At 38.8% G+C, this 18,672-nt stretch overlaps 1 protein-coding gene across 8 annotated transcripts in view; it reads left to right on the forward strand.

Annotated features, from left to right (window-relative positions):
* The window catches only part of MITF (melanocyte inducing transcription factor), a 223,073-nt gene that overhangs the window by 116,640 nt on the left and 87,761 nt on the right, over positions 1-18,672 (forward strand). For 3 of the 8 annotated variants that reach the window (XM_019428422.2, XM_019428424.2, XM_019428432.2), the window contains exon 2: positions 15,867-16,119. In XM_019428422.2, coding sequence (XP_019283967.1) covers positions 15,867-16,119 — 253 coding nt within the window. Of the gene's footprint in view, positions 1-4,080; positions 4,205-15,866; positions 16,120-18,672 lie in introns of those variants that run through there. The other 5 variants (XM_019428425.2, XM_019428428.2, XM_019428423.2 and 2 more) reach the window with 3 other exon arrangements.

Raw genomic sequence — 18,672 nt, forward strand, 5'->3', positions numbered from 1 at the left:
GCCAGCCACGGACTCCCATTTTAAAGATATTTATTGAACATCAACCACAGACGAGTAGATTCCACTAGGTTCTAGGGATACAATGGTGAACAAAAAAGACAAGGTTCCTGCTCCTCTGAGACATTTGTTGAATAATGGGGTGACACCTTGAGGACTGGTATTTTATTTTATTTTTAAATTTGTAATTGAAGTGTAGGTGACATACAGTATTATATTAGTTTCAGGTGTACAACATAGTGAAATGACAAATACATTGCAGAACACTCACCATGATAAGCGTACTTACTGTCACTGGACAAAGTTATTACAGTGTTACTGACCGTATTCCCTCTGCTGCACTTTCTGTACCCATGCCTTATTTATTTTATAACTGGAGGTTTAATCTCTTCAACTCTTGCCTATCCTCCCACCCCTCTCCCCTCTGGCAACCACCAGTTTGTTTTCTTGTATTTATGAGTCTGTTTCTTTGTGTTTGTTTGTTCGTTTGTCTTCCAGATTCCATATGTAAGTGAAATTATATGGTATTTGTCTTTCTCCTACTTATTTCACTTAGCATAATACCCTTCAGGTCCATCCATATTGTCACAAGTGGCAAGATTTCACTTTTCTTTATGGCTGAGTAATACTCCATTGTGTGTATATATACCACCTCTTCTTTATCCATTCATCTATCATTAGACACTTAGGGTTTCATATCTTGGCTATTGTAAATACTGCTGCAATAAACGTAGGGGGACATCTATCTTGAATTGGTGTTTTGTTTTCTTCAGGTAGATACCCAGAAGAGGAATTACTGGATCATATAGCAGTTCTCTTGTTAATATTTTGAGGAACCTTTATACTCTTTTCCATAGTGGCTGTACCAATTTACATTCCCACCAACAGTGCCTGAGGGTTCCTGTTTTTTTCACATCCTTGCCAATACTTGTCATTTCTTGTCTTTTTTATACTAGCCGTTCTGACAGGTGTGAGGTGGTATCTCTTTGTGGTTCTGATTTGCATTTTCCTGATGAGGAGTGATGTTGAGCCTCTTCTCATGTGTCTGTTGGCCATCTGCATGGCTTCTTTGGAAAAACGTTTATTCGAGACCTCTGACCCTTTTTTTATTCAGGGGTGTGTGTGTGTGTGTGTGTGTGTGTGTGTGTGTGTGTGTGTGTTAAGCAGATAGGTATTTTAGTATTGGGGAAATGTATGTAATATTTCATAAATTTTGTACATGGCAGCATATGTACACATTTAAGTCAAACTTTACTCCATTTGCTGGTGGGTATTTCAATGCTGTGGCCAAGAACACTGCTGTAATATAGATCTTTCTAAAGTACCATGAATAGTTGAACACATGCCCCTTAAAAGTAATTTTATTTAAATACTTATGTAAACAGTCAATGGACAGCCTTCTTGGGGGTGGTGGATTATCTGGGATGAAAGGTCAGGCGATGTCATTGGCTGAACGTGCCAGGGGAGCATTTGGCACCACTTTGTGTCCCTGATGGAATGGCTGGAATTGATACCATTGGTTTCATGGTCAACATTTGAGATCTCATGGAGGGTACAAATTTTCCCTGTGTGTAAGCATGTAATAAATCAGGGTTTCAGTTCTAAAACTTACCCGGTACCTTGTAACTTAATGCACTTTCAAATAGTGCCCGAAGTAAGAGGGAGTCCAGCTCAGTCTTTTTAAAGATAATCTAGCTATCCCTTAAAGTTCCAGATACAGTGATTTCCTACCCTTTCTATTTTCCTTCATCTTCTACTTTCTCTATGGTTTTTCTTTTTTTGCTATGTTCGTTTTACTTTGGTTCTCTAGGTCGGTCATTGTGAATCAAGGATAACAGCCCTAACTGTCATCATAACCATAACAGCTGTTTTTTAATTGAGAGCTTACTATATGTCAGAGACTAACACATCACTGTATTATATTCTTCAGTTCTAACAGCATCCTGTGGGATAGGCACTTATCATTTGCCTTTCTCAGGGGAAGAATCTGGGGCATGGCAAGTTTGGTAAATTTGGACAAGGTCACAGACTTAATAAGTGGTGGAATTTCAGCCTGGATAAGTTGACACCAGAACCTTTGTACTTTATTTTTATGACATTTTGTGACAGAGGTAGGAGAAGAGAGGTTGGGTAGGTTAGTGTGTATGTGTGTGTGTGTGTGTGGGGGGGGGGTTAGATAGTATAGCATCTTACTCCTCTGTTTACCCCAGCACCCAGCACAACACCTGGTGTGTAAGAAGTACTCAATAACTATAGTTAGTGAATGCAATTATATTACATTAGGGACCTGGATTCCCTACCCTACCCTACCCCAAGTCTTTTTATTGGTCTTTAGTTTTGTCAGCACTCTGTTCACTATTCTGAACTTCTCTTCACCCTTTCTACCCTCGGTGCTCTCTCATCCCCCATGAACTATCATCATGTCCTACTAGGACCATTTCAGTAGCCAATCTTGGCTCTCTTTTAGCTGAGTCTCAACATAGCAGCTAGAGGGAACTTTCTAAAACTCAAATCTGAGCCCTTTGCTCCTCTGCATATAGTCTCTCTGTGGTTTCCTGTTCATCTTGGATCAAAATCAAGTCCTTCTCCCTGTCCTACCAGATCCTATGTGGTCTGGCCCAGGTCATTGCTTTGGTTTCATGGACACCATGCTTTTCCCTCCCTCTCTGTCCTCCCAACTATAGTGGATCATTCTTGTAATTCCCACCTCAGGATTCTTGCACGTATATATTATTACCACTGCTCAGAAGACTCTTCTTCCACGCTCTCCTTTCCCCCGAGAGGCTAACCCTGCTGAGATCTCAGCGCAGAGGTCCCTGCCCAAGAGAAGGCTTTTCTGACCCTTACATTTTAAGCCTTTCCAGCTCCCTGTAGAAGTTATTACATGTAGTATTATCTGACAGTGTGATTATTTAATATGTGTGTCCCACTAGCCCATAGACTCCAAGAGTTTACACAGTGCCTGGGACGTAGTAGGTGTCCCCTAAATATTTATTAAATAAAAGAGTGAATGAATGAACAAATGAGCAAAGAATAAAAAGAACTAGCAATAGCCTGCCTGAGACTACCGACTAAAGATTTCCTATTATTAAAGGGAGGTGAAAACAAAGATAATTTCATTGCATTATGGAATTCACGCTTGATTATGGCTTGTAGAGAATGCATTGTTTTCCCATCATTAACTTTGGAGATAAACTCTTAGGCACAGAGAGGTGAAGTAACTTGCCCAGGGCACACAGCTAACCGGTGTCACATGTCTTCGTTCTGACCTTTGAATGGTGTGTAGAGAGAAACATACATATTTTCATAACTCTCCAGCACTCTGGTGTGCTGAGTCTGTAGGATTTCCATCAATATTTGGTAATATTGATGTTGTCATGTTGGAATTTTAAGAACGTCTTTTGAGAATGCGTGTTATTTTTATTTCTTCTTGTACACCAATGCTTCCAGAATTAATTGGGTGACAGTCTAAGAATACACAGATATATGGCCTGAAGATGTGTATGTCCTAAAAGATGGTGTCCACAATTAGAAGCAGCTTGTGTTTGGCTCCCACCAGGACTTGGTAGGGACAACCCTCATCCGCTTGGGGTCTGAGGGTGAGGAAGTCTGTCTGGATCTCTAGCCTGCCAGTAGGAGAGCATGTGCGATTATCAGATCCAGTTCCAAAAATGCCCGAGATCTCTCAAACTGAGAAGGGACGCAAGCAATCCTACAGCCCTCCTAAATTCTGAGACTCCGTTAAGTGTTAAAAATTCCCCGGGATGTGAAATTACCTCCCTTTCAAGTTCTCCACTAACTAACGCGCAGCCGCTGCAAACCTCAGCCGGTACCTGCAATCTGGAAGGCTAAGAGAGAGCATCCTGAGGTGCTTGCCTGGCTGCTGGGTGAACTGTTGGCCTGCCTGGGTCCTTGCATCGTCCCTTTAGCAGTGTGAGGCAGCATTTTTGTCCTGCAGGTACAGTAGGTACTGGATTAAACAGGTCTGCTGTTGAAGACAGACACCAGGCACCGTTCTAGCACGAGCTGTGTTTGGATTGGAGTTTCCAGGGCCTTATCAGGAGCCACCCCTAGTGACACAGCCAGTGCCAGAACTAACTTTGACTTTCACTCTTCGCCAAGGGCTTGAAGAGCACCTTAAAGGAAAAAAGATGGAGGCGCTTAGAGTTCAGATGTTCATGCCTTGCTCCTTTGAAAGCTTATATCTGTAAGTGAAGTTTTATTCTGGAAATAATCCCGGGACCACTTAACAGGAGCGATTTTTTTTTTTTTTTTTTTTTTTTAAGGGGGAGGCTAGAGAACGGGAGGGTTTTATTGGGAGTTAAAAATACTGGAACTGTTACTTTGTTACTGTGGCTTTAATCAGCTTCAGCTGTAGCCTCTAATATGTGGCCAGGACAAGGATAACAACTAATTTGTTGGTGGGGGGGTGGAAATGCTGGCCCATTAGCTTTGTCTTGTTTAAAATTGAATGTCGGTCTTCAATTAATAATGCCAAAAAAAAAAAAAAAATGACCGCTTGAACAATCCGAGAACAGAGCTTGATTTATGATTATGGGGTAGGTTGCAGCTCAGCTTCGTCATGAATAAAAAAGGATTTTCTTCAGGAAAACGAGTGTCCCTAGCAGTAGCATTTGTCAAAATTGCCTTATTGCAAACCCTTTGGATTTTTTGCTTTCTCCTTTTTTTTTTTTTTAAACCTTACTGTGGAACAGTAGCAGTTGCATTTATAAACATCTCGTTTGCATTTCTGTATATTGATTTCTTTTTCTCTTTGAGAGGAAAACAAAACATCCAAACATCAGAGTCATCTGCCTGGCGTGTAAGTGTAGAACAAATTTGAAATGGGCAGTTTCAAACAAATACTAAAAAAGAGAAAGACTAAGTAGATGATAGCGCCCCCCCCCCACCCCCCTTTAACATTTACTTTCAATGTTAGATGATAAGATTTGAAAACAATACTAAAAGCTGTGTCCCTAAGTGAATAGGCATTCAAGCAAATCAACTTATGCAAAAGCCACCTTTGGAGCTTAATAATTATTTACTGAACGTTCCTGGGTCATGAGAGAGGTTGTGATTAAGTCAGAAAAGCATTATGTTCAGCAGCTTGTGAAGGTGTGTTTAAAGACGACAAGAATAGTGGAAAAATACTAAATGTAGCAGAACTATTTTTAGAATTTGATTCTTAAAAAATGAATCCCCACAAATTGAAGCACAGTTAGAGTTCATTGTGTTTAGTAGGTACATCTTTAGAATTTCTTATAGTAGCTTTTAAAATGATTTCTAATTTTTTTGCGTGATTTTTGCTGTATTGAGTTTGCTTTCACTTGTATTTTTCATTCTGTAGGTCATAAAAACAGTTTAATGACTTATTTCTTTGAAAAAAATGAGTATTTTATGGACAAAGTTTATGTATATTAATTATGTATTTAAAATGTCATTATGCTAGAAATGTTATAAATTTCTTCCTCGCAAAGCAGATAATAGTTAGGGAGATGATGTCTGCTCTTTGTGATTCATACCCCACAAGAATGTACTATGTAACTTACTAATTTTTTTAATATTAATTTAATGCAAATTAACAGATGACATGAAAGGATAAAACATGCCATTCTGATGCAGCCTAAGGACAGTGATGATGTCACCCTTGAATTTACACCAAAATTAATTCTTACAACTGCTTTTGCTTAATTGATTTTGAATTTCTTTTTCTGGTTAAAGAAAATACTCACCATAGGAGCATGCTTCCCTTCTAAACTCTCAGAATGAAATTCTTAGCACACATCTTTGACAAAACTGTTCACTGAGCTGTTGCCTATTAACTTCTTTGTGCCTGTTCTTTTAGGGAGGGCACATGCTGTGAATTAATTGTTTCTTTTGTATTTTCCTCTAGGAAAGCAAAAGAACACCATAGCAGAAGGCAACATTCTAAGAGTTTTGGCTTCCTAGAAAATAACTTGTCAGTTTTTACTAGTTTTGAGATTTTAAGAAGATGCTGAGGATACCAAATCAAGAATTAAAACATAGAATAGTATAGTTTGTACTTATGGCCCACGTGGTGTGCTGGCCACCATTCTAACCCATATTAACACATTTGATTCTCATAATTGCTCTCTACCTAAGGTACTGTTTTCTCCTTCCATTTTGCAGATGAGAAAATTGAGGTTTGGGTAGGAGAAAAATCCTGCCCATGTCCTGTAACTGAGACATGATAGAGCCACATTTTTACCCTTAGGTATGCTGGCTCCAGGACTTCTGCTCTTTTCTGTTATGTTTTATGGATTTTCATTTAAGATACTGAATGAATTGATGTTTCCTCCTCTGCCTTCTTACGGAGTGGTTTTCCACAACGCACAGATTTCTGAATTACTCCAGCCATTCCTCATTTGAGCTTTTGAGGGGGGACATACCTAGTCTAGTGCCACAGTATTTGTCTTTCAAATGTATTTCCTTGTATCCAGTTCACTATTGATAATAATTATAAGGCAACTATTTGGGGCAATAGATCTACAAAATATATACATCAATTATAGGATCTGTTCTGACTTGAGAAATCTGAAAATGTAGAAGGAAAGTTTGGCTTAGAATTAAGGAAATGCAGTAGGAGTCCAGAGCTCTTGGGAAAAATATATTCTCTGTCACTGGATGATTCAAGCAAATGGTTTGACTAAAAGGTCTTCTGACACTAAGATTCTAATATTATCTGATTTTAAGAGGTGGAGTATTTGTTAGGATAGAGCCACCACATTTATTCACTGAACAGGCATTTATTTGATCCTACTGTGTGCCAAGTATTCTTCTGGGTGCTAGGGAATCTATATGTGAATAAAACATAAAACAAAAATCCTGTCCTCATGGAGACCGGGTCATGAAGGACTATGCACATTTTAGCTCCATTCTTAAGTCTGGGCCTCATCTTTGCAGTTCATAGTGACTGCTGGACCTCCAACCATTACAGCCAAAGTCTAGGAGACATGATGGCAGAACTTAGACGTGAAGCTAAACTAACCAAGTTCCTGGAAAGCTGGGTAATGTTGTGAGTGGCACTGTACCAGCTAAAACGAGGAGAAAATAGGGAAATGGATATTGGATTGTTTGAGTTATAGATTTTAGGCCAAAACTTTACTTTTTCCAGAATGACTTATATTTCCTAAATGTCACAAAAACCAGCTGTGGTACTGCAGGGCACATCAAACTGGGCTTAATCAAAAATGGAGGTTGGCCTTTGCAAACGAATATCCGATGTTCAGGGTTTTCAGGGCTTCACAGGTCATTCGATTCATTTGCTCAGTGTCATCCAATGCTGGCTCCTTCTTTGCATTTCCTCCTTCTCTGTCCTTTCTTCCTTCAGTCCACATTACTGTTTCAACTAGTTGGGCTTTCTTTTCAGTTGGTCCAGGAACTTCCAGACTTACATCTCACCATCTTTCCAAATCTTTGCATAAAGAGAGTTCTTTTACCCCAGTAGTTATAGTCCAAAGCATTGGACTGACTCTTGCTGGACCACTTTGGAGCACAGGCCCATGTGATGGATATGCTGATTGGCCAATCCTGGGTTGTGTTTCTATACCTGGAGTCAGCAGCAGCGTTATAACCTCATGAACTGAAAGTGAGGAGGCTGGTCCTTCAAGATGAAATCAGGGTGCATCACCAAAGAAGTGGGGCAAGATGCTGGGCTGCTCATGAGGCCATCACTTGTCCTTTGGTCTGGATTTCCACACAGTATTGCAGACTTCCCATGTTGGGAAGGTATGTCCTAGGCATGCGTAAAGAAACTTCTTCCTTTTAAAATACTGCAGGTGGAGTGTCATGTCATGCCATCTCAATTATTTGCACCTTACAGGGGATGAGTCTTTCAGAGCATTTTAAAACATAGCAGCTAGGCGCGAATGGGATTCCACAGTTGGATAGAGTAAGCAAGAATTGTAGAGTGTGGCCTAGTGGAAGGGAGCTTGATATGAAAGACAGAGAGCTTGACTGTGCAGCATCTTAACTTTATAGGTTTTATAACCTTTTGATGGCCTGGCTCTCCGAGGCACTTTCCTGTAGGGAATTGAGGGCTAAGAGTATGCCAGCCCGTAGTGGCATCTGTGGAAGATGGAGAACAGTTGTGGTCATAAAATGAGGAAATGGCATCCTCGTATCCCTGGTTGAAAATATCGTTTAGTAAGAGTTGACATTCTCCTTAGTTACAGAGTGTACTGAAGTGAGAAACTCTGCGAGTGGTGAAAATAACCAACTTAAAAAAAATCTGATGATGAAATTGCCTGGAAGAACACTGGTCATATATTACTGAAGTCTCTTAAACATTTTTGGTAATCCTTCCTATTTAAAGAATTTTTTTTTCAGGCAAGGGCTTGCAACATATTTTTATTTTATAAACATGTCAATAATGTTTATATGTTAAACACATTATTTACATTATAACTATATTACATTATTTACGTGTGCCATATTGTAATGGTATATGTGTTACATTGTACAACATGTACAAAAAGAGAAAATAAAAGTGAAGGATAAAATTTTTATATAAAGAAACGTTCTTTAAAAAAATTTTTTAACGTTTATTCATTTTTCAGAGAGAGATTGTGAGTAGGGGAGGGGCAGAGAGAGAGGGAGACACAGACTCTGAAGCAGGCTCTGAGCTGTCAGCACAGAGCGTGATGCGGGACTTGAACCCCTGAACTGTGAGATCATGACCTGAGGTGAAGTCGAACACTTAACTGACTGAGCCATCCAGGCACCCCTATAAAGAAATGTACTCATCTTTTCTTCCTGAGCCCCAAGATATCGTATTTTGTATGATATCTTTTGAAGAATACTGATAGACTGGGGGTCTTATTAGGGTTCTCTTTAATTTTGATCTAATCAGTTGCTGAGATTATTCTTGCTGATACTAGCTTAAAATTATTAATCCCGGGGCTCCTGGGTGGCTCAATTGGTTAGGTGTCTGACCCCTTATTTCGGCTCACGTCATGATCTCATGGTTCATGGGACTGAGCCTCGCGTTGGGCTCTGTGCTGAACATGAAGCTTGGGATTCTCTCTCTGCCTCCCTCTCTGCCCCTCCACTCTTTCTCTCTCAAAATAAATAAATAAACTTTAAAAAAAAAGAATATTAATCCGGAATAGATGCAGAGAGTCTTCAGTTTTTACCAATGAATTGGAATCTAAGTGTTGTTGAGAAGTAGAGATTTCAGATTTTAACTTCTATGTCATTGGTGTGGTTCTTTTTAGAATGTTTTCTTCCTTTGGTACAATGAAAGGTACAGAACTTCAAAGGACAGGAGTACTGTCCACTTAGGGCACCGTGATCTTCCTCACTCCTGGCAGAACCTGTCCCTTGGAAAACGTCCAAATATTTGGGGAAGAAAAGGAGAGGAGAAAGACAAGCTGTACTTTGCAATCCTTTTTCTTTACTCTGTGCCAGAAACCTGTAGTGTGTACTGTTTGAGCCGGTAATGTTACCAGAAAAATTTTGGCAGGCTTTCATTTTTTTTCTTGACCACTAAAACCCAGAGTTGATCATGACGGAAGTTCAGAAGATCTCCATTTTTGAAGCCGAGCTGTGAAATATGGTACTTTCACATTTACATGGATTATAATCCATATAAATATAGTCTTAGATGTTTTCAGTACAAGTAACAACACCTTTTCTTACTGGTGCTCGGTTGAAAAGGACATGCTTACATTTACAAAGTGATTACGTAAGAAGGAATGGGAAGGTGAAGATAATGGAAGGGCTGATCATCCAGAAATATTGGATACACAGACTGTCATTTGAAGAGATAGATCCATTTGCCAACTCTCATTTCAGTGATTTGTGAACTTGGACGCACTGGTAGAAGATTCTTCAGAATTTCCTTTTGCTGACAGAACAAACTGGTTTGAGGGGAAGTTTCTGTAAATTCAGCCTGCTGGTTCCTTTTTCTTATGATAAAGTAGTTGTGTTGTAACCATGAAGATCCATTGGCATTACTGGAGAGATGTTTTTCATTTGTTTGGTTTTAGAGCCTCTAGTCCCCATTTCATTCCATTCCACATGTTGAAATCAGTGCAATAAAGACTCTTCGGAGCTCTTGGAAGGCTTGCTGGAGATGTGGACGGAATGTGAGTTTCCTCAGATGTGGAAGACAGTGTTCTTGTCGAAGAATCAGAGATGTGAGTTCCAGTCCCTACTAAACTCCTTGAGCATGGCTAGGCATTGGATTCAGCTGCAAAATTTTTACAGACAAGCTTATTTCACCATACCTGAAATCAGAATGTCCAGGGTGGGAGACTGGGACACAGTCCTCAGCTAAGTTTGTGGCAGTCACTCTTGGATTTGGAAACTCCTGTGGCTTAACCTATCTATGACATGGCTTTCTCACCTGTGTTTTGCCTTCCCGTGTCTCCAGTGTGTATTTGACCCTCAGTCCTTGTGCTTTTCTGGACATAATTATATTATACTCCAGTGCAGGCTGATGCTAGGCTTTGAGCTCTATCGACTTAATGATTATAATGAAGATTAATTTTCCCTGGAGAAAAATGCTAGGATTTTTTACTTTATATTTCATGAGAGAATTGCAGGTTTAAGAATCTCCCTCTACTCCTGCAAAACTTTGTCACATTCTCTGCATTAAATGGGGATTCCCTAAATCTTAAGCGACAGATCCGCTGTGGTCCAAACTTGCGTGTGGACTTGTACAAAATTGTTTCTTGGCATCAAAAAAGAAGAAGCATGTTTATGGTTTAGCATTTCTTTTACTACTAATTTTTTAACTCTGTTCCAGTTTACTGGACTCTGTGCCATTGTGGGTTTTTTTTTTTTTTACATCTGTTACAGATTTTGATCCTCATGACAATGTTGATAGGCAGATGCATTACGCAGTCCTTATAAATAAGGAAAACTGAAGCTCAAAGAGATTGAGTAACTTGGCCAAGGTCACATGTTAGTAAGTGGTGGAACTAGACTCTCGGTGGAGAGTCCTCGGTGGAACCGAGTCCTCTCGGTGGAACAGTTCCTCGGCCTGAGGAACTGAAGAGAAGAAATGAAGAAAAAAGTGTATTAGCTCCTTCAGCCCAGAGACTAAGTTTCAACTGACAACCACTTTTCTGCCGTGGGTGACCATGAGAGGGCGACCAAACTGACTCAAAAGGTCTAGTAAAGGGATATTGTCATCACTGTCAAAGATGAGGGGTGCTTGGGCAGATGTCGTGTGGATGGCAGGGGACTGGATTTCATGGAATTTCTGATATATTTAAGTGGTTGATGGGAGCAGTGGAATTCACTGTTTGGATTTAGGAATAGACAGGATACTCGGAGCACATGCCCACATACCTGTACCATCTCAGAGAAGGAGGAGGCTTTGAAGTTAAAATACAAATTCAGCCATGGAGGGCGGGCGGGGGACTCTGGTGACAGGTGTGGCTGCCTGACGTCTTACAGCTGCTGTGTTTCCGAATTTACCTTACTTAGCTCACTCAGTCACTGCCGGGCATTAAGGAGGTGGGGTTTGGAGAGGATCAGAGAGGTTGAATGGCTCATTAAAGATCAGACTGCTCAGCAATGACTAGAACTTGTGTCCGGTTGATGGCCTTCCTGCTTGAATCACTATTGAGAAATTCACAGCTCTCCGGGAAGTTGTGCGTCTAGCTTCAGTGCTTTGGGGAAATGTTCGTAAAGGCGTTTGCCTTTCCTTCATTTGGCTGTAAAAGGGTAATTTCTTACAGAGAGAACACCTTCCCATGTGGAACTCTTTAAGAGTCAGATAATCTGGATAGCTGACTTAGTTTTGGAGCATCTCAGAAGAATTTTGTGACCGTGGCTTTAGATGCTGTGAGATTAGAACCAGATAGTCCCGGCACCTGGCACAGAGGAAGCACTCAGTGACTAGTTGTTGAATAAATGACCTTTCCATAATCTGATTAAAAGGAATCAGACTCACGGAATTAGGATTATCTAGTGCAGATTGAGCTTCATGGGCCTTGGATGAGCTCAGTTAGCTTTTAAAATTAAATTCATTTGGATGACTCTCCTTGCTTATCACTAATGACTTAAGCATCAGATCCTCGGTTTAAAAGTAAGCTTTTGAAAAAAAAAAAAAAAAAAGGTTTTGTAGCCACACGTATTGTTCTCACATAAACTTCGACTTTGAGTTTAAAACATGATGCTCATTTGTCCTGCTACCTTTTTGAGGGGTAGATATCTTCATTTTTGTTTGTCTATAAGGTGATGATTGCAGATTCAATTACTTCTAAGAGGCTGAGGATCTGGGAGTCATCTTTAACAATGTAGAAATACCCCTCAGGGAGTGTGTGCAGTGAAGTGACTACAGTCTTCCTTTTGCATTTTTTTTGAGAAGATTTATTAAAATAATTTCAATTAGCCAAGCTCTGCTACATTTTCTTTATTGGAGTTTCAGTTTATTTATATGGGTATACTGTATAAATATACATTTTTCCCCCCGATAGGATATTTCTATAAATGCCTTAAATGATATTGTTGTGGGCTTAATGTCTGGAGTCTTAGCGTGGTTGATAACTAGTAATTTTAATTTAAGATGTCTCAAGAATGCTTTACTGTTAATTGAAAGGATTTTTCCCCCAGTATCACAGCCAATGGCTTGTCTTGAGCAGCTAATTAGTGCGATTATTCCACAGCTGCATTTGCTACAGCACAAAGGTTTGCTCCTGTTTTTATCAAAAGGATCAGTCTCTCTGGGAATGTTTTAACCTGACAGGCTTTGAATAGTAAGACCGTTTATTTATTTATTTTTTAATAGCTACTCCCCCCTTCTTTTCTTGGTTCAAAAAACTACATTTGAGCTTTGAACACATACTCAAAAGCGGGAAAATACATTCGCTTTTTATGCACTTTTCCAGAGCCTTACCTGCTAAATGTATTATTTTGGGTAACGTCTAGGTATTTTTTCTGTGTGCTTGAGTGCATCATATTAAAATAATAAGCAGGGTATTAACGTTGTTCAATCTGTGTGCGTCTGTAGGAAACTGTGAAGGAAAAAGGGTTTAAGTCTTCTGGAATGCTCAAGACATGCAAGAGAACCAATGCCCTGGGTACCATCATCACTTTCCCTTCCTACTGTCAAAATACAGTCTGCGATGTACCCCATCTCTTTTGTTCCAGGCAAAGGGGGACTTTGATTATTCAAGTCATTCCTTCATGTTTGCAGATTAGTTCATGTTCATCTTGTTCTTAAATTAGTGACATGTATTCTGCCATTGAAAAGACTGTTATGGCTTTATTGTAATTTGGGGGGGGGGACTAAAAAAAAGAACGAAAGAAGTTTATCTATAATTCCACTTTCCATCTGGCAGCTAAGATGACATTTATACAATCCCCGCTAAGCATGTGTATTTGTGTACATAAACACACTTTACTTATTTTAGACTAAAACATAAATACACTTTTATTTCCTACTTTTGTTCTTGTTATATACATTTTTCACTTTGCTCTGTAGTACAGTTTCTTAAAAAATAGTAGTATGTGATATATATATATATATATATATATATATATATATTCACCTATTATAATTTTGTTTTTTAACTTATTTTACTGTTAAATATTTTAAATGGCTTTATTTTTCCCCCAACTTTACTGAAGCATAATTGACAAAAATTGCATACATTTGAGGGGCATAACATGATGACTTGGTATATGTACACATTGTGAAATGATTACAGTCAAGCTAATTAATATATCCATCACATCGTTGCTATTTATTTTCCTTTTTTGCCGTGAGAATACTTAAGATCTACTCCTCCACCACATTCCAAGTGTATAATACGGTATTATTAACTCTAGCCGCCATGATGAACATTGGATCCCTAGAACTTGATCTTATTCCTCAAAGTTGGTGCCTTTTGACCAGTATCTCTCCTTACAATTTAATGATAAAGTAATCACTCTCATATTCAGGCAAAATTTTAGGTGGTTCAAAATATTTTGCAATTTGTCAATAGCTTTGTGATGTCAGGTTTTCCACGTTTTGAATTGTGTTCTTAGGAAAATTGTCCCTGGATGTCATTTTTGAGTCATATTCTATGAACAGTATTACAGCTTTTTGATAACACTGTTTTACTCATGCTTTTCTCAGTATGGTTTTCTTAAAGGATTGTAATAATATATATCCGCAGTGGCTCAGACTAAAATGATCAGTACACTTTCTCTGGTAGTGAATATTTTTTTAATTGGGTCACACTGTGAATACTTTTTTTGTAGCTGCCTTCTGTAAGTTTGTTATATTGTGTAGTTTTTATTCCAGTCACAAATCTATTTCTTCACCATTTTTAATGGCTGCATAGTATTACATTATATGAACCTGTTATGATTTCCTGTACTAATTTCCTGTGGTGAGTGTAGTTTTTATTACGTAGCTTTCTGGAACCGTGCAAGGGAGAAGCACAAACATCTTTTCATCCGTTAGCATGTGCAGAGTTTGAAGGTTCCTATCTTTTAAGGAGTTCGTAAGATCTGCCAATGGCTTGAAGGCTTTATTTTGCCTTTTGTTGAAAGGTAAAGAAAATACTGGGATTTATACTCAAGGAAGGAAGCTAAAACTACTCATGCTTCATTTGCAGAGGGACTTCCTTGGGAGTGACTGTTTTCTCAAATGTCACTTTTTTTCCTGTTTCCAGGTACTAAGGTTTTGTACCGTTAGCCCTAAGCAGAGACTTTTTTTTTTTTTTTAAGAATGCTATATTGCTGGAAATAAACAACCGAAAATTCTAGCTGATAATAATAGCCATGACAAAGCTTTATTGAGGCAGCACTACATGGCACTCATTATACTAGACAATTTATGTGTATTGTTTTATGTATTATATTATTTAATGCTCACAAAATCCCTGAGAGGTTGGCTCGTAAAATGTAAGTGATGTAAGAGAAGTTTTAAAAACACCTCCCTCTTTGATAAATGAGTAAGTGTGTAAAAAACTATTATTATCCCTCCTTTCCGGATACGGTAACTAAGGCAGAGGGAGGTTTAATAACTTGTTGATGCTATAGAGCTGGCAAGATAAGCAGTCACAACCCATATTTAGGAAAATTAGGAAGTCTTTTCTTCCTAACATAGGACTGGTGTTTAAGCTTTTTCTGTAATTTTGGATAGAGCAAGCACCAAAACCATTAGAAGTAGGCCGCATGGGGAACTCGCAGACACATGTAGGAGAGAGCTTGCCAAGATGAATCAGGAGAAAAGACGGCACAAAGAAAACCAGATGGAGAATAGGGTTGTCAAACCGGCTCGTCCTCTGCCCCCTTTCCCCCCCACAGCCTGTAGTCTGGTGTTAGCGTTCTGGTGCAAATGCTTCTTTCATCAATGGTTTTTACTTCCCATATCCTTGCAGAATTTCCCCATGACAGAGTTCACCCATTCTTGAAATTATTCCCCGTTAGTAAACACCTTAGACATCTTCAAGGAATTTAGATAGCGCGTAGGAGTAGGTATTCGGTGAGATTCAGTTATGAAAAAGCAAATCAAGCAATTTATTTTTACATGTGGAAATCTGGGTGCCATTAAGACGCAGTGCCTCTTGGCACTTCATATGGCGGTGCTATATTTGGTGGTGATGAGTAGTATGTGGTATAAAATGTTCAAAAAAAAAAAATTAAGCCGCATGAGAAAAATGCCTAGATGCAATCAAGCTGACTTATTTTAATTCAACTCCTAATGACTTCAATCCTGTCACCTCTTGATTTTCAATTACGCGGAGTACCCTTCTGCAACTTGATTTTATCTTCGCGCAGGATCATTTTTGTAGTCGGGCGCAATTTAGGATACCCCCCAAAATGCAAACGAAAGGTCTCATTAAGAAACTAAATGTTGTGCCTTTTTTTTTTTCTTTCCCTTTTTGGTTCTCCCACAGCAGTTCCGAGGAGCATCCTGGGGCCTCCAAGCCTCCGATAAGCTCCTCCAGTATGACATCACGCATCTTGCTACGCCAGCAACTCATGCGTGAGCAAATGCAGGAGCAGGAGCGCAGGGAGCAGCAGCAGAAGCTGCAGGCGGCCCAGTTCATGCAACAGAGAGTGCCAGTGAGTCAGACCCCGGCCATAAACGTCAGCGTGCCCACCACCACCCTTCCCTCTGCCACCCAGGTGCCGATGGAAGTCCTCAAGGTACGTGAGTGTCGCTCTTGTTGGTTGGGCCAAGCCCTCTTCGAGAGCAGCATTTTCCATTTCCTAGGTGTTTTCTTTCTCTGACTGTGTTTTTGGTCCTCTTGACCCCTCTGCATGCTGTCTGTCAAGGCCAACTCTACTCATGCTACCTGGCTTTGCATTTTAAAGGAAGGACGGAAAGTAACTGGGGATTTAGTAGTAGCCCTCACTATGTGGGGGAAGAGTGTTGATGTTCTATAAGAAACAGCCAGTGGGGACAGGTGCCTGTTGCAACGCTATCTTTCCATTTTTCTTTAGGAAAGTTTCAGAAATGGATCTCTGCTAATAACTTATGTATTTTTTTTTTTCCTCCCTCCAAACATTCCACGGCCATTCTTTAATTTTCTTCTTTATTTAGTAAGTAATCCTGGCTATAGAATCTGACCGTTTGGGAAAGTCCCTTCTGAGATAAACCTGTAGGAGAGCGTTCTTCACTTTAATAACCAAAATGCATAATCCTTTAACTGAAGTGGTCTGTTTGGGGCCCCTTTGATTTCTTCCTAGAGTAGAACCTGCAGGAGCTTGTTAGCATCATTCTATCAGGGACATATAGCTTCCTAATTACTGGGGAAAACTGTAACAAGTCTGAGAATAGAATTCCATCTCACACATGTGTTCCTTCACATCACACTGGGACATCCTCCCTGTTGAAAGATGAGCATTCCAACTCTTAAATATGACTGATGCAGGGAAAGCTAAAAGCAAAGTGAGGGAACTTCCTCACTTAAAAGAAAATTTTTTTAACCCATTCACCTAATTGATTCATTGTAAAGAATCCCAAGTGTTACTGTTCATTAAGCAATGTGAACTTTACACACTGGTGATTCATTGTTGGTCTTTGCATTCATTCATGTGCTCAGGAGAAAAACATCTCCCGCTATTTAAAGTTTACAATTAAAGTAAATAGAGAGATGATGTGTTATAACTGGAAGCAATATATGATTCTTACCAGGAAGTACGAAAAGATTCTTTAAAAACAAATTGAAAGTAATTGTTTTTTATTTGCAAAGACCCCTTTAAAGCGTAGTGATGAGATAATGAAGCTCTTTCATGAAAAAACAGGAATTTTGTGAGGGCAAAAGAGATCCAAACAGTTTAGCATAAACCATTACTCTGATGTGATTGAAGTTCTGGATATTGCCACAAATAATGGATATTTTGTATCCTCCCCACCTCCCGATAAAGGCAGGTTTTCTTTTAGAAATAGATTATATATTACATCTCTCTGTTCCGCTTGGGTGAAAATTGGTAATCGCTAAGTTTTTATAAATTTAAGATCTACGTTGTCTGGTGTTCACAGGAATCACATTTGTTTTGTCTGTGCCTTTTAAAGTTCTGTGAATTAAGTGATAATAAAATGTGGAGAAATATGTCTATTTTATTCACCGTAATAGTCTACTTTTCAATCTGAAGGATAAATTTTAGAAGAGGTGACGTGGATTTGTGCTAGTAGGTGATTTATGTCCAATTCGAAGGTAATGTTTCATATTGTATTAAAGTATATGAATTGCAATCACTACTTCTATTAAGGCAGTTATATGTGATGGTGTGGAAACCACCCACATGCAGATGCATTAAAATACCATTTCCACATCATCTTAAAAATGGACATCATTCCTAAATGTTTTTATTCCTTAAAATGTTATTTTGGAATTGCTTAACATGAAAATCTGGACTGAATGGTTTGAATAATATGCCCATTTTTCCTCACACGTTGCTGTGTCCTGATAACAGTGAGTTGAGCTACAACCCTCAATTTACTTATTACAGAAAAATGTCCAAAGGTAAAGCACACAGACATTGTTAGAACCCGGAGTACTAATCTACAAAGGAGCAATTGGTAAATTTATCTTTCACGCTGAATATAGTTTATTCTTGATTTCGTCAGTATATAAAGTAGCGAAGTGTGTCATGTAAATAAAAAGAAAGTATAGTTGGCATAGCAACGCAGACTGGTTTGATAGCTATTTAGACAAATGGTAGTACCCTTCGATAAAACACCAAATAAAAACACGTAATTTCCTATAAAATGACATCCTGAGAAATTAAAATAATATTTTGGAGGAGAGTAGCATGTAAGGGATGGCTTAAGATCTTTAAGAACTTGGTCCTTAAAAAGAGTTTACATATTTTCAGAACTTTAATGTATGAAAATACTGTTATGAAGTATTTACTATAGAAAGGTAAGCGAGAGACTATGATCTTTTTTTCTTTTCCCTTGTACGGTTTTTAAATCGGAAGCATAATTTGGTAAATTTAAATGGTCACTAGTAAAAACTTAATTTGCTTAATCTTGGATCATTTTTCTATGAATATACATTTTCAAGGAATGAGTACTAGTATAGTAATTGAGTGCATTATGATACAGATGATGTCGAACAAATATTTTTTCATACAGTAGCCTGAGTCACTTCTTCATTTAATTTTTAAAGATTTAAATTGCTAAAGCAGAACATACCTACCTCTCATTTAGGTAGTGTGTGCAGTCAGAGGTACTAGCATGTGCTAGAGAAT

Source organism: Panthera pardus, unplaced genomic scaffold (assembly GCF_024362965.1).
Source record: "Panthera pardus isolate Hobbes unplaced genomic scaffold, ASM2436296v1 HiC_scaffold_8, whole genome shotgun sequence".
Lineage (NCBI taxonomy): Eukaryota > Metazoa > Chordata > Mammalia > Carnivora > Felidae > Panthera > Panthera pardus.